The 13,224-nt window shown below is 44.6% G+C and overlaps 1 protein-coding gene across 6 annotated transcripts in view; it reads left to right on the plus strand.

The window, feature by feature from the left end:
- The window catches only part of MAD1L1 (mitotic arrest deficient 1 like 1), a 301,718-nt gene that overhangs the window by 99,086 nt on the left and 189,408 nt on the right, over positions 1–13,224 (plus strand). For all 6 annotated transcript variants that reach the window (XR_015745184.1, XM_087942214.1, XM_087942215.1 and 3 more), the window contains exon 12: positions 9,587–9,727. Coding sequence is in view for 5 of the 6 variants with exons in the window: in XM_087942214.1 (XP_087798340.1) it covers positions 9,587–9,727 (141 nt within the window). In the remaining variant the exon portion in view is untranslated. The remainder of the gene's footprint in view (positions 1–9,586; positions 9,728–13,224) is intronic.

Below are 13,224 nucleotides of genomic sequence, written 5' to 3' on the forward strand. Positions count from 1 at the left end.
AGCCTCCTTGATTACAGAGATTTGCCATGAATAGTTTAGGCTTATGGATAGAAGGGGATATTTGTAGCTTGGGGTTGAACTGGGGGATCCTGGGTGCTGGTTGAGCTTGGTTTCTCGCAGATGTTTTACTACCCAACTAGGGAACGTCATCAGTGCTAGAAGGAAGCGGGGTTTGCAGAGAGGAGGAGGAGGGCTGTGGGGTCCTTGATTGTTTCCTTGCAGACCTTTCATGACCCAACTTGGGAACATTATCAGTGCTAGAAGGAAGCAGGGATTGTGGTGAGGAGGATGGGAGGAGGAAGAAGAGGACTATGGGCTCCTTGGTGCTCTGAGCTTGGCTGTTTTCTTGCAGACGTTTTGTGACCCAACTAGGTAACATCATCAGTGCTAGAAGGGAGTGGGATTTGCGGAGGGAGGTCTGTGGTGTCCTTGGAGCTGTCTGAGCTGGTAGTTTTGCAGACGTTACATTACCCATCATCAGGAGAAGGAGGTGATTCTTGGATCGCATTTCCGATCATTCTAGCGCCCTAAACTACGATGGATCGTGGCAGCTCCCTTCTCCCTCTCTCCTCCCATCCATCCGGAAGGTGCGGCTCACACCTCAACTTCCTCCCTGCTCCTGCCTCCCCGGATGGCTGCAAGGCCACCTCTACGTCTCCGTTTTTTTGTTTCATCCGTTCCGGGTGTGCAGGGACAGCATCATTCGTGGCATAATATGACGGTGGTAATTAGTGTGGGATTTGCAGGCGGCGATGCCTTATTTCATCGTGGCAAAGCCCGTCCTCTTCCATTGGGGCCCCGGCCATCTGCTTCATTCCTTAACTAAAAGTTGCGCCGTTACAGAGCGACTTCATTAAGAGTGGCCGCTCAAGTGAAAAACGGGAATGGCGGGGCCTCCTTCCCAGCTCAGCCGTTGCTGGAATCTGCTTCCGGATGACACCCTGGAGGGCCATTTAGTCCTGCTTTAGTGCATTTCGTAGAAGAATGGCGACCTTGGGCTTGGCAGCAGCTTTTTTTTTTTTTTGGTTGGGAGGGGGGAGAAGAGCTTTTAAACCACACAAACCATCAGGCTGCTGCAGCACCCACCGTCCGTAATTAATGAACATGTGCGGGCGGTCCTCGACTTAACGACGACATCACGTTTTTGTTGCAAAGTGAGATGGTTGCTAAGTTAGTGGTGGTCCCCCCTGTTCTGCCCCCTTTCTCGCCACAGCGGGGTTCAGGGAATCCCTGTACTTGTTAAGTGGGTGACATGGTTGTTAAGTGAACCTGGCTTCCCCATTGAGGGCCAAAGGTCGAAAAATGAGATCCCATGACCCAGGGAACATTGCAACCGTCATAAATGCGAGTCGGTTGCTAAGCATCTGAATTTTGATCAGTGACGTAGGCCTGTTTTTCACACTTACGGCCATTGTAGCAACCTCAGGGTCATCGGATCAAAATTATTCCTCCTCTTCCCCCTCCTCCCTGCAAACTCAACTCTCCTAGCACTGATGGTGCTACCTAGTTGGGTCATGAAACATTTGCAAGAAAACAAGCAAGCTCAGAGATCACCAAGGATCCTACAGTTGTTTCTGTTGTTGTTGTTGTTGTTGTTGTTGTTGTTGTTCTTCTTCTTCTTCTTCTTCTTCTTCTTCTTCTTCTTCTTCTTCTTCTTCTTCTTCTTCTTCTTCTTCTTCTTCTTCTTCTTCTTCTTCTTCTTCTTCTTCTTCTTCTTCTTCTTCTTCTTCTTCTTCTTCTTCTTCTTCTTCTTCTTCTTCTTCTCTTCTTCTTCTTCTTCTCCTCCTCCTCCTCCTCCTCCTCTTCTTCTCCTCTTCTTCTTCTTCCTCCTTCTCCTCCTCCTCCTCCTCCTCCTCCTCTCTGCAAATATACTCTCGCGTACCCCTTAGTTGCTCTTCTCTGCACTTTTCCTGACGTCTCAACATCTCTTTTGGTAACACGGTGACCAAAACTGGATGCAGCACTCCAGGTGTGGTCTTACTAAGGATTTATAAAGTGGTACTGATACTTCATGTGGTTTTGATTCAAATAATTCTATGAATTATCTTGAATCTTCCCTTTCACTGTGGAGGCAGAAAAGAGGCCGTGTGGATGCATATTCATAAGCACACGAACACAACATACTTCATTCACTCACCCTGATTTATAGCAAATCAGGTAAGACCTGCCAGTATCGTAAAGTCATTGGCTGGTGCGTGGTTGTGTGTGTGTGTGTGTGTGTGATTCAGCAACACCTTCCTGCATTTGAATTTGCAAAGGTGAAAAAAAAAACCCGCAAAGCTATTGATTCTTTCAGAATTTTCATTATTCTACAGAATAGAAGATTCCCTCCTCCGAATCATTTATTCATGATTTTTGTATTATGATTTTAATTAAAACAAGCCTTGCCATTGCTTTGTGTAAAGGTTTTGTATTTTCCATTCAAGAAGAAAGGAAGGGGGAGGTTAAAAAAAAACAAAAAAAACCAACAAACCCATATTGTTCTAATGGAAACAGATTCTCCTTCACTTTTCAGCTTTGCTGGGTTTTGCTAACCGCTTAATGAAGCTATGCTTCAGTGGTCTTTAAACACAGGTTGGCGATGTCCATTGGCTCCATTGTTAGAAAACGCGCCTTTAGAAGTTAAAAGGTAATCTACCTGGCTGGTTTTTCGTGTGAACATTTTTGGGGCTAAACACTCGATTGATCATTATTGTCGTGGATCACACAAGCCAGCCATACAAATTAGTTGTAATTACCGAAGTTCTTTCTGTCGCCTAACAATTGGCAACTGGTCCAGTATAGTCTAGGCATAATTGAAGTATTACTTGGACATTAGAGACAATTAATTTTTTTAAATCTGCCTGGCTAACTCTGCACTGCTTGTACTCCAGATACGATAGCTGTTCATATGCAAGTTTGGTCATGGGTTGTGTGTGTTCATCAGCAAAGTTGTGTATGCATGGCTGCCAGACCTAGGTGCCAAGATGGAAGCCAGCTTGGTCTAATGATGAAGGTAGCAGGCTGGAAAGTGGGAGGTGATGAGTTCTAGTCCCTCTTTAGCCATGAAAGCCAGTCTGTGACTTCGGGCCAATCACCAGGAGATGGTGAGTTCTAGTCTTGATTTAGTGGGTGACTTTGGGCCAATCACCAGGAGATGGTGAGTTCTAGTCCCGCCTTAGTCATGAAATCCAACTGGGTGACTTTGGGCCAATCACCAGGAGATGGTGAGTTCTAGTCTTGATTTAGTCATGAAAGCCAACTGGGCGACTTTGGGCCAATCACCAGGAGATGGTGAGTTCTAGTCTTGATTTAGTCATGAAAGCCAACTGGGTGATTTTGGGCCAATTACCAGGAGATGGTGAGTTCTAGTCTTGATTTAGTGGGTGACTTTGGACCAATCACCAGGAGATGGTGAGTTCTAGTCCCACCTTAGTCATGAAATTCAACTGGGTGACTTTGGGCCAATTACCAGGAGATGATGAGTTCTAGTCTTGATTTAGTCATGAAAGCCAACTGGGTGACTTTGGGCCAATCACCAGGAGATGGTGAGTTCTAGTCCCACCTTAGTCATGAAATCCAACTGGGTGACTTTGGGCCAATCACCAGGAGATGGTGAGTTCTAGTCTTGATTTAGTCATGAAAGCCAACTGGGCGACTTTGGGCCAATCACCAGAAGATGGTGAGTTCTAGTCCCGCCTTAGTCATAAAAACTAGAAGGTAATACTATGGATTCCTGAAACTTAACCATCAACATCTAGGTTTGTTTACTTCTAGAAAGCCTATTGTGAAATGTACCCCACTCAAAGCACCGTTGAGTGTCACAATTTTGTGCTCTTTCCCACCAAACCTTTGTTCCTGATTATTTCTACGTGTTGTATGGTATCGGTACATCTTGAGCCACATTCTTTGGTGAAGGAATCAGAAAAGATTGTAAACCTTGCGCCTCCTACATACAGGTGGCTGAAATTCATTGTAAGAAGGGAATCGGAAGTAGAAAGGGTGGATTTTGTGATAAGCATAATTTGTCGCTTGAACAAAAGTATGCACAGTTGTCTTCCCAGCCATTGGAAGATTTTTTAAGGGGAAAAAATAGTCTTTTCCTTGTTTTAACCAAGCAAGAAGACGCTGGCGAAGTCTCCTTGGATCTTAACCAACCTTTCCTCCATTTTTTATTCCTATTTTTTAAAAACTGCAGTGGATTTGCAGCCCACCCCAATACCTTAAAAGTCATATGTGCCATTGGGGGGGGGGGGCTCGGAAATAAAATAAGAATTCTAAAGTGGTTGGCCATGAACTTCAAGGAGGGAAACATTGTTAGGTATATTTAACATTTAGGGAACTCATTTAATCTACATCAGATCAGGAACGGCAAGCATTTTATTCTTAGGAAATGTTAGATAAACCAGAATCGCACGTCTTCATCCAGAGGGCTGGCGAAGATAAATGTCAGATGGTACGTTTAATTAATTTATTTTTTTTGCAAGAGAAGAATAAATATGAAGCTCGGTTTTCAGCTGCTACACATATATTGGGTTAGAATATTTCACCGTGCAAAATCCTTCCAAATTCTCTCGTCCCCCTTTCCCAGCTACAGGTAGTCCTCAACTTACGACCACATTGGGAAACCCCCTCCCCCAAATTTCCATTGCTAAGTGAGATAGTTTGTCATGTCCCTGTTGGAATCTGACTTCAAGGAGGAAGCTGAGCAGCTGACAGGGAGTGGGAGTGTGGCTCCATTGGCTGGGGAAGAAACTGGGGAAGGGCAAAGTTTGGCTGGGCAAAGCAGGGAAGAGGTAGAACAAGGGAGAGGGAATTTATTGAGGAAGACCCAGGCCTACCCCCTCTTCATCCTAGGGCACACAGAGAGGAACAGAGAAGAGAGCAACATGGGTTGCAGGGCTTACGGGGGAGGAAAGGGCCCTGATTCCCTTCATTAGCTGCAGCTGGGAACACAGTGTATAAAAAAAAGGAAGCTGTGTGCAGCAAGCTGTTGGGAGCAAATGTGATCTTATCTTGTATCATCGTGGCTTATCTGTGTTCCTGGCGTCTTCCCAACTGTGTGAGTTTTGGCGTGCTTTCAAGTCTGCAATTCCTTCTCCTGCCTTGCCAAACGAATTACCTGACTTTAAGTTACAGTTTGTGTATACTTTGTTTTGGACTGAATTTTCTGCAGTCAAAGGCTGTTCCTGGGAGAGTTTTTCTCTAGCCAGAAGATAACCAGGACATTGGGGGCAAAGTTGGAACTAATAAAGGGACTCTTATTGCTTATCTGATTGTGTTGCCTTTGTGCCATGCCCTGGGTCATCACATAGTTGTTCAGTGAGTTTTGCCCCATTTTACGACCTTTCTTGCCACTGTTCTTAAGTGAATCACTGCAGTTGATTAATTAGTAACCTGGTTGTTAAGTGAATCTGGCTACTCCATTGACTTGGCTGGTCAGAAGGTTGCAAAAGGGGAATCACATGACCTTGGGACACTGCAACTGTCATAAGTACATGCCAGTTGCCAAGCGTTTGAATTTTGATCATGTGACCCTGGGGAAGCTGCAACGGTCATAAGTTTGAGAAACTCATTTTTTTCAGTGCTGTTGTAACTTCATACGGTCACTAGTTGTAAGTTGAGAACTAGCTGCACATACAAAAAAAAAAAAAATGCAAGCAACATCACCCAAATGCGGTTTATCGAAATCTGCGGATGAACATTTTCTAAGCCAAGACTGGTTTCCCCTGGTTGGTTTTCTACTTTTGCAAGAGTTGCCTTCAGCACACTTTATAACTGAAGTTTTTAAATGTATTTATAAAAAGACCTAGATAAGCACTTATTAGAGTCCGCTTCTTACAAAATGTACTTTCCTTGCAACTTCCCCCCGCCTCCAAATGAGATTTGAGCCACGAGTCATTCCATTTTGGGGAACTTCTAATCAAGGTGTTCATCATTTAATCATTTCTTTTGCTTTAAAAACCTCAGAGTTTGCTCCTTTCAGCATCCACTCCCACAAGTTGACATCCCCCTGTCCTTATACCTGTTTTTCTAGGAAACAGCTATTTTCCCACTTTCCCTATCTTTATTTGGACAGGCCCCTCTGATTCCTGCCAGGAACCTCCTTCTCTTCGTCGTAATCGAGGAGCGGTTGCCTCCAGAGGAGAGTAAAACAGCGAAAGAAACAGAACTAGCTCTGGTGTTATGGTTGGTCACTCAGCCAGCCAAATGTTCAGACTGGGTTTGGCATTTTTGGGCTACCTATCGAGTCCTTCCCAAGAACTTGGGACAGGCAGGTATGGATTGTGATGACCCGGAGCGTGGCACAAAAGTAACAGTCAGATAATCAATAAGAGTCCCTTTATTATCTCCAACTTTGCCCCCAATGTCCAGGTTACCTTCTGGCTGAAGAAAAACTCTCCCAGGAACAGCCTTTGACTGCAAAGAATTCAGTCCAAAACATGGTCAACACACACTGTAACTTAAAGTCCAAACAAGCCAAACTGAAGTAACTCGTTTGGCAGGGCAGGAGCAGGAATTTCAGACTAGAAAGCACAGCAAAACTTACACAGTTGGAAAGACGCCAGGAACACAGAGAAGCCACAACAACACAGGATGGAAGTCACATTTGCTCCCAGCAACCTGCCGCACGCACCCTGCCTTTCTTATCACCTGTCTTCCCAGCTGTGGCTAATGAAGGGAATCAGGGCCCTTTCCTCCCCCACAAGTCCCGCAACCCATGTTGCTCCCTTCTCCGTTCCTCCCTGCATGCCCTAGGATGAGGAGGGGGTGGGCCTGGGTCTTCCTCTGAATTCTCTCTCCCTTGCTCTACCTCTCTCGTGCTCTGCCCAGCCGGGCTTTGCCCTTCCCCAGCCTCCTCAACAGTCAACAGAACCACACCCCCATTCCCTGTCAGCTTTCTGGCTTCCTCCTCGGATTCAGACTCTGACAGAGGCATGACACGGATGTTCTCATGGGGTTAAAGGTCTCGTCACAGGAGTTAAGCTCTTCCAAGCTGAGCTGCCTTTTGCAATTGACCGGATGGGAAAGTTGTCAATGCCGATGGTGCCCAGTTGCTATTGTTAGGGTTTGTCACGCAGTCAGCCAGATGTTCAGCCTGGATTTGGCATTTTGGCCAAATGCCGAGTCCTTCCCAAGGACCTGAGATAGGCAGATGTGGAGGTTTTGACGGGGTTAAAGGTCTCGTCGCAGGATGGAAACGGTCCTGACTAAAACTGCCTTTGATCATATAAAACCAATACTTGAAGACCTTTCAAATCCACAGAAACCTCTTTGCATTTGCAAAAGCAAAAAAAAAAAAAAGTAAGCATCGTAATTTTGCTGTGTGAAACCAAATAATTTTGCAGGAATTTTAATGCATGCAGGTCATAAATACAATCATGTAAAAATGTTAATTTCCAAATGCATTTTGACCCAAAATTAAATGGAGCCTTCTTCAAAAAGAAACACATTCTTTTTGCTTATATTCAGTGTATTTCGAAGCCAGTGACGGTTTTATAGATGAAGTTAAATTTCCCCCATTCTTTGCAACTGGCATCCAGAAATTTCAAGATTCATTGCACTAATTTTCCTTCAAGCCGTTTTAGGCGCAAGTTAAAAATACAGATGCTTTGCTAAAAATATTTCTTATCGTAGCTAAATATCTTAACTCACCAGAGAGGCAATTTCCCCCCCCTAAGTTTTCCAATAACGAGAACAATATATTAAACTTCTCCTTAAATCATTGCCAATTAATCAAAATATAAATTCAGTTTTCAGGAGCAAAACTGCTTCTGTGCTGTACTTTCAACACTGGCTGAAAATATAATCACAGTTGTGTTTTCCAAGACGGCATTTTAGCCTGTTTTTTTTTCACTTAATGTCAAAAAAGGAATGAGCTGTATGTTTGCTTTTAAATTAACAGCTGAAATTCACTCGGGTAGAAATAAAGTAAATTTAACCGTGGGTAAAATTTGTCATTAAAAAGTTATTATGAAAGCAGACCAGTCCACATATTGGAACGAGGCTGTATTTTCCACTCAGAAAATAGTGCAAAAGGCATAATATAATGCAACTGTAGTGAAGGGAGTCAGTTTAGAGATTTATGGGTCAATAAAGCAGACAATTACAGCTTGTTTATAAAAGGAAGAAGTCCGGGGTTTTTTTTGACCTGCAAGCAACACCGAGACTCTAATAATGATAATTCTAGCTTCTCCCTTGAAATAATAAAAGTCAATAGGAAGATATAGGATTTCAATAAAATTATGACACTATATAAACTTTCTCCCTGGAACATGTTTTCCCCACAGATATCTGATTGACTTTAGTTAGATTTGTAACTTTAATTTTGTTTCCATTGATTTTTGTGGCCAACAGCTAATTAGACACTCACTGTCAAAGAGCCCAGATCATGGAAGAAACTATAAAGGCAAACCAGCACAAGGGACAATATGCTAGAAAAGTCCAAATGAACTGTATGAATAAGTATACCATTAATACGCAAATGTAGGCTTTGTTTTCTGCTGTTTTTTGCTCCGCTTTTGCAAGGAGAAAACAACCTGGAAGTGTCACTGAAATAAGAAGTTAAGAGTAGATCTGTAGGTGATTTTTATTGCATTCCATTGTACTCTTTCTTTAATACAAAAGGCAAAGCAATTAATAGAATAAATAGAAAATGCAAAGCAATTAATGCGACAAGTCTCGCATATTAGTTATCCTCGGTGCGTTGTGTTAATTGTTATGGATGGGCCTGTTTTTATCCCAAATGCTGTTTGGTGTCTATAGAATAACAAGAGTTGGAAGGGACCTTGGAGGTCTTCTAGTCCAACCCCCCCTATTCAAGCAGGAGACCCTTTTCCATTTCAGACAAATCTCTTCTGAAACCGTCTTTGCCCTGTTCTTCATTAGCTTGTCTTTCCTGCTTTGAACCATCACAATCACATGAAGTGTTAGTACTGCTTTATAAGGCCTTGGTAAGACCACACTTGGAGAGGTAGGGGAGAGGTAGCGCAAGGCAGAGGGAATTCAGAGGAAGACCCAGGCCTACCCCCTCTTCATCCTAGGGCAGGCAGGGAGGAACGGAGAAGGGAGCAACGTGGGTTGCGTGGCTTACGGGGGAGGAAAGGGCCTTGATTCCCTTCATTAGCTGCAGTGTTTAAAAAGGGAAGCTGCGCACAGCAACTTGTTGGAAGAAAATTGGGAAGTATCTGGTATCATCGTGGCTTATCTGTTTCCCTGGCGTCTTCCCAACGTGTGTGAGTTTTGCTGTGCTTTCAAGTCTGCAATTCCTTCTCCTGCCCTGTCAAGTTAGTTACTTCAGCTTGGCTTGTTTGGATCTTTATTTACAGTTTGTATGTACTTTATTTTCGGTTTGAATTTCCTTCACTTAAAGGCTGTTCCTGGGAGAGATTTTTTCCAGCCGAAGGTAACCTGGAAACTGGGGGCAAAGTTGGAGATAATAAAGGGACTCTTCTGGCTTATTTGACTGTGTTGCCTTTGTGCCACCCCCCTTTTGGGTCATCACATGTCCCTTGTGTGTTCAACTTGTCCTCTGAGTTGCGCTGAATGGAAACTTAACAGTTTTTTCTCCCCTGTTTGTTCTTCCTTCCTGCCGCTTTTTTCCCAGGCCCGTGACAGAATGAATTCCATTGTGCAATCCTACGACATGGAGACGAACCAATCGGAGCGCTTACTGCAACTCAACGCCCGCGTGCAAGAAGCCGAGGAGTTGGTGAAGAAGGGGGAAGCCTACTGCAAGGAAATGGAGGTGATTGAGGGCCAAAACATTAGGGGGTGCACCAATAAAGGAGAATCTTTGTAGCTCGGGGTTGACACGAGGGGTCCTTGGTGGCTCTCTGAGCTTGGTGGTTTCCTTGCAGACGTTTCAGGACCCAGCTAGCGAACATCATCCGTGCTAGAAAAGAGTGGGGTTTGTGAGTGGGGAGAAGGAAGAGGAGGAGGGACAACTGTGGGGCCCTTGGTGCTCTCTGAGCTTGCTTTTCAATTTCATTGTACACCTTTGTTGTGCGTCGACAATAAAGGCTTGATTTGACTTGATTGCAGATGTTTCATGAACCAAACTAGGATCATGCTAGAAGGGAGTTAAGTTTGTGAGAGGGAAGAGGAGGAACTGTCAGCTCCTTGGTGCTCTCTGAGCTTGGTTGTTTTCTTGCAGATGTTTCATGACCCAACTAAGCAACATCATCAGTGCTAGAAGGGAGAGTATATTTGCAGGGAGGAGGAAGAGAGGAAGAGGAGGAACAACTGTTTTTCTTTGAGCTTGCTTGTTTTCTTGCAGACATTTCATGACCCAGCTAGGTAATGTCTTCAGTGCTAGTAAGGAGTGCAGTTTGCTGTCAGCTTATATTCTGGTGACTTGCTTGTCTGTGTGTGTGTGTGGTGGGGATTCTTTGGATGGGCCGTTCACTGATGGCTCTTTGGCAGTTTTTTGATGGGGTGTTGCTTATTTGATGGATGGTCTGAAGTTAACTTTGGAGTTCATCTATGCTGCTCTGGGTGCTGGGATCTTTTTATTCTCTTTTGGGCTGGTTGGTTGGTGGTCTCTTTTGCATAGAAAAAAATGCATCCTTCCAAAAGATTTCAAAAAGTTAAAAAATAGTAATTAAACCCTCTTAATTTAGATCAGTTTCTGCAACCGTTCTTCATATGTTTCAGCCTCCAGTCCCCTAATCATCCTGGTTGCTTTTCTCTGCACTTTTTCTAGAGTCTCAACATGTTTTTTATAGTGTGGTGACCAAAACTGGATGCAGTACTCTAGGTGTGGCCTTACTGAGGCTTTCTAGAGTGGTCTTAGTACCTCCTTTGATCTCCATTGTATCCCTCTGTTAATGCATCTTAGGATTGCATTGCACTTCTGTTGGCTTTCCTGTCTCTTTGTGGCTAATCCCAAGGACTTTTGACGATGTTTTGTTCCTTCAGCGTGGGGACGGAGGAATGTACAGACCAGGATTTAAAGGCAGGCCCCTGGTAGTTAATCCGTCTTGTGTATTTGGATGTTTTTCTGTCATCTCTTTGCAAGCAGCCTCTCCTCAGTCCCAGCTTACCCTCTGATCTAAATTTACGACCGTTGCTTTGAGAGAACCACGACGATGCTAAATATAGACTCGGTGAAGGTGAATGCCAATAAACGTAGCACCATTAATGTACCTTTCATCGCAACCCATTTGGCTCAGTGTGAAACATTTAAGAGCCACAAAGAAGAGATGTGTAGGACACACTCATGCTGACACCGTCCAGAGTTCACAGAATCCTTACCGGGAGAGATTGATGCTGTCCACACGTCCTCTTTAATTGGTTCGTTATGAACCCGGCAGTTTCTACTCATCAAATACCCTATGTTCTCATTCTCTACTCCCAAGAGTTGGGCAGGGTGGGATCTGCTGCTGGCGTCAGGCCCAAACAACCAGACTCACAGATGTAGAGTTCAAACAAGCTACTTTATTGTTTTATGCCTCTAATACAGGAATCTTTCCAGAGTGGCAACTTTTGCCTGGGGGAAAAAAAAGATAGGTAAGGCTCAAAAGCATTCAGGGCGGGGGTCAGATCCACCCCTTTTGTGTTTATGTAAGGTGAAACAGGTAGACATTTCCCTGTCCAGCTGTGTCACCTCCATTTCTTGGCCGAGGGAGCCAGCATTGCCGGGATATCTTTTCCGTAGTCAGGTAGCCAGCATGGCTATATGCCAAAAGCACACAGAATTGCAACAGCACTCAGACTCATATCCCGCTTCATGGTGCTTTCCAGCCCTCTCTAAGCATTTACAGAGTCAGCCTATTGCTCCCCCCAACAATCTGGGTCCTCATTTTACTGACCTCAGAAGGATGGAAGGTTGAGTCAACCTTGAGCTGGTCAGAATCGAACTCCTGACTGAGTCTGCCTGCAATACTGCATTCTGACCACGGCGCACCACCGTGTTCTGACCCAAACTCTTTTCCAATAAAACAAAACGTGAACCAAAGGGAACAGAAACCTCTTACGAATCCCTAGTTAAAAGGCTGCTGAAAACAAATTAACTTTGATAAGCATGAGCCTCGCCAAAACTATGCGAGGCTGCCAAGAATAACAGATAAGAAATATTTTACAACACAAGAGTCTTCAAATACCAACTTAAGATACTGTCCACGAGGCTGAGTTTCAAAACGTCTTTGCTTCCTGCAAAGAACGTTTTCTTCACAGCTGGCTTTTATCTTCTTGAAGGAGGGGCCATTGCCTTGCAGCCTTACTCCTGATTCGCCCGTGCTGTTGCAGCTGCTCTTTCCTTTGAGCAATCCTGCGCGCACACGCACTTGGCACAGGCTCCTCGGGAACCTCCTCATCTCTGCTGCCAGCGCCCACAATCTCTGAAGGCAGCAGCCCACTCCCTAATGGTCCTGGCCCCTCATCTGAGTCACCGCTCTCCTCAGCCGTCCGCACCTGCTGCTGGCTAACCACAACACACCGTGGCTCTCTTATGCTGTTGCCTTCGCACCATAGTGGTACCTATTTATCTGTTTATTTACTTATTCCCACCATAGTGGTACCTATTGACTCGCATCTGCATGCTTTCGAACCGCTTGGGGGGCAGAAGCTGGAGCAAGAACAAGAGCTCGCTCTGTGGCGTGGAGCTCAGGTCTCAAACCCGAGCTGTCAGCTCTCCAAACTCAGCATTTTTAACCACTGAGGCCTCCAGGCTAATTCCCTGCTTGATCCCTCCTCCCGTCTGAGACAGTTCCTCTCTAATATCAGGTAACCTGTAAAACTGCCCTTTTAAGTAGAGTCTTTCTTCTGAAATGGGCATCCGGGCATCCAGGCAGAGCTGTTATCATAGAATTATAGAACCATTGAATCCTTTATTGGCCAAGTGTGATTGGAGTTAATTTGAAGGAATTATTTGCAAGAATCAACCTAAAACAGATCTCTGCGAGGGCTTGAGCTTCGTCCCCTTTAGACAGTCCGAATTGAAACCATAAAATATTGTTTGGCATCGTTAATGGCCGTAACTTCTTCCCTTCCTCCCATTTCGAATGGTTCCCTGTGCCTCCATTCCTCATCGGTTCCATTTCTTTAGCTTTTCTTCCAAGGAAAACCTTCGAATAAATCAAACGGTGAGGGCAGCATCTCCTGGGAAGCTCTGCCTTGGCTGTGAGGGAGGATTTATGAGCCTGTCCTTTTTCCTTGGCCAGGTTCTGGCTAGCTTTTGTGTCCATAAAATAGCCCTGAATTGCACACAATAGAAATCATAGAATCATGGGGCTGGAAGGGATT

This window comes from Notechis scutatus, chromosome 12 (genome assembly GCF_049901735.1).
Source record: "Notechis scutatus isolate UNSWTSFEM ecotype Mainland chromosome 12, rNotScu1.2, whole genome shotgun sequence".
NCBI classification, from domain to species: domain Eukaryota; kingdom Metazoa; phylum Chordata; class Lepidosauria; order Squamata; family Elapidae; genus Notechis; species Notechis scutatus.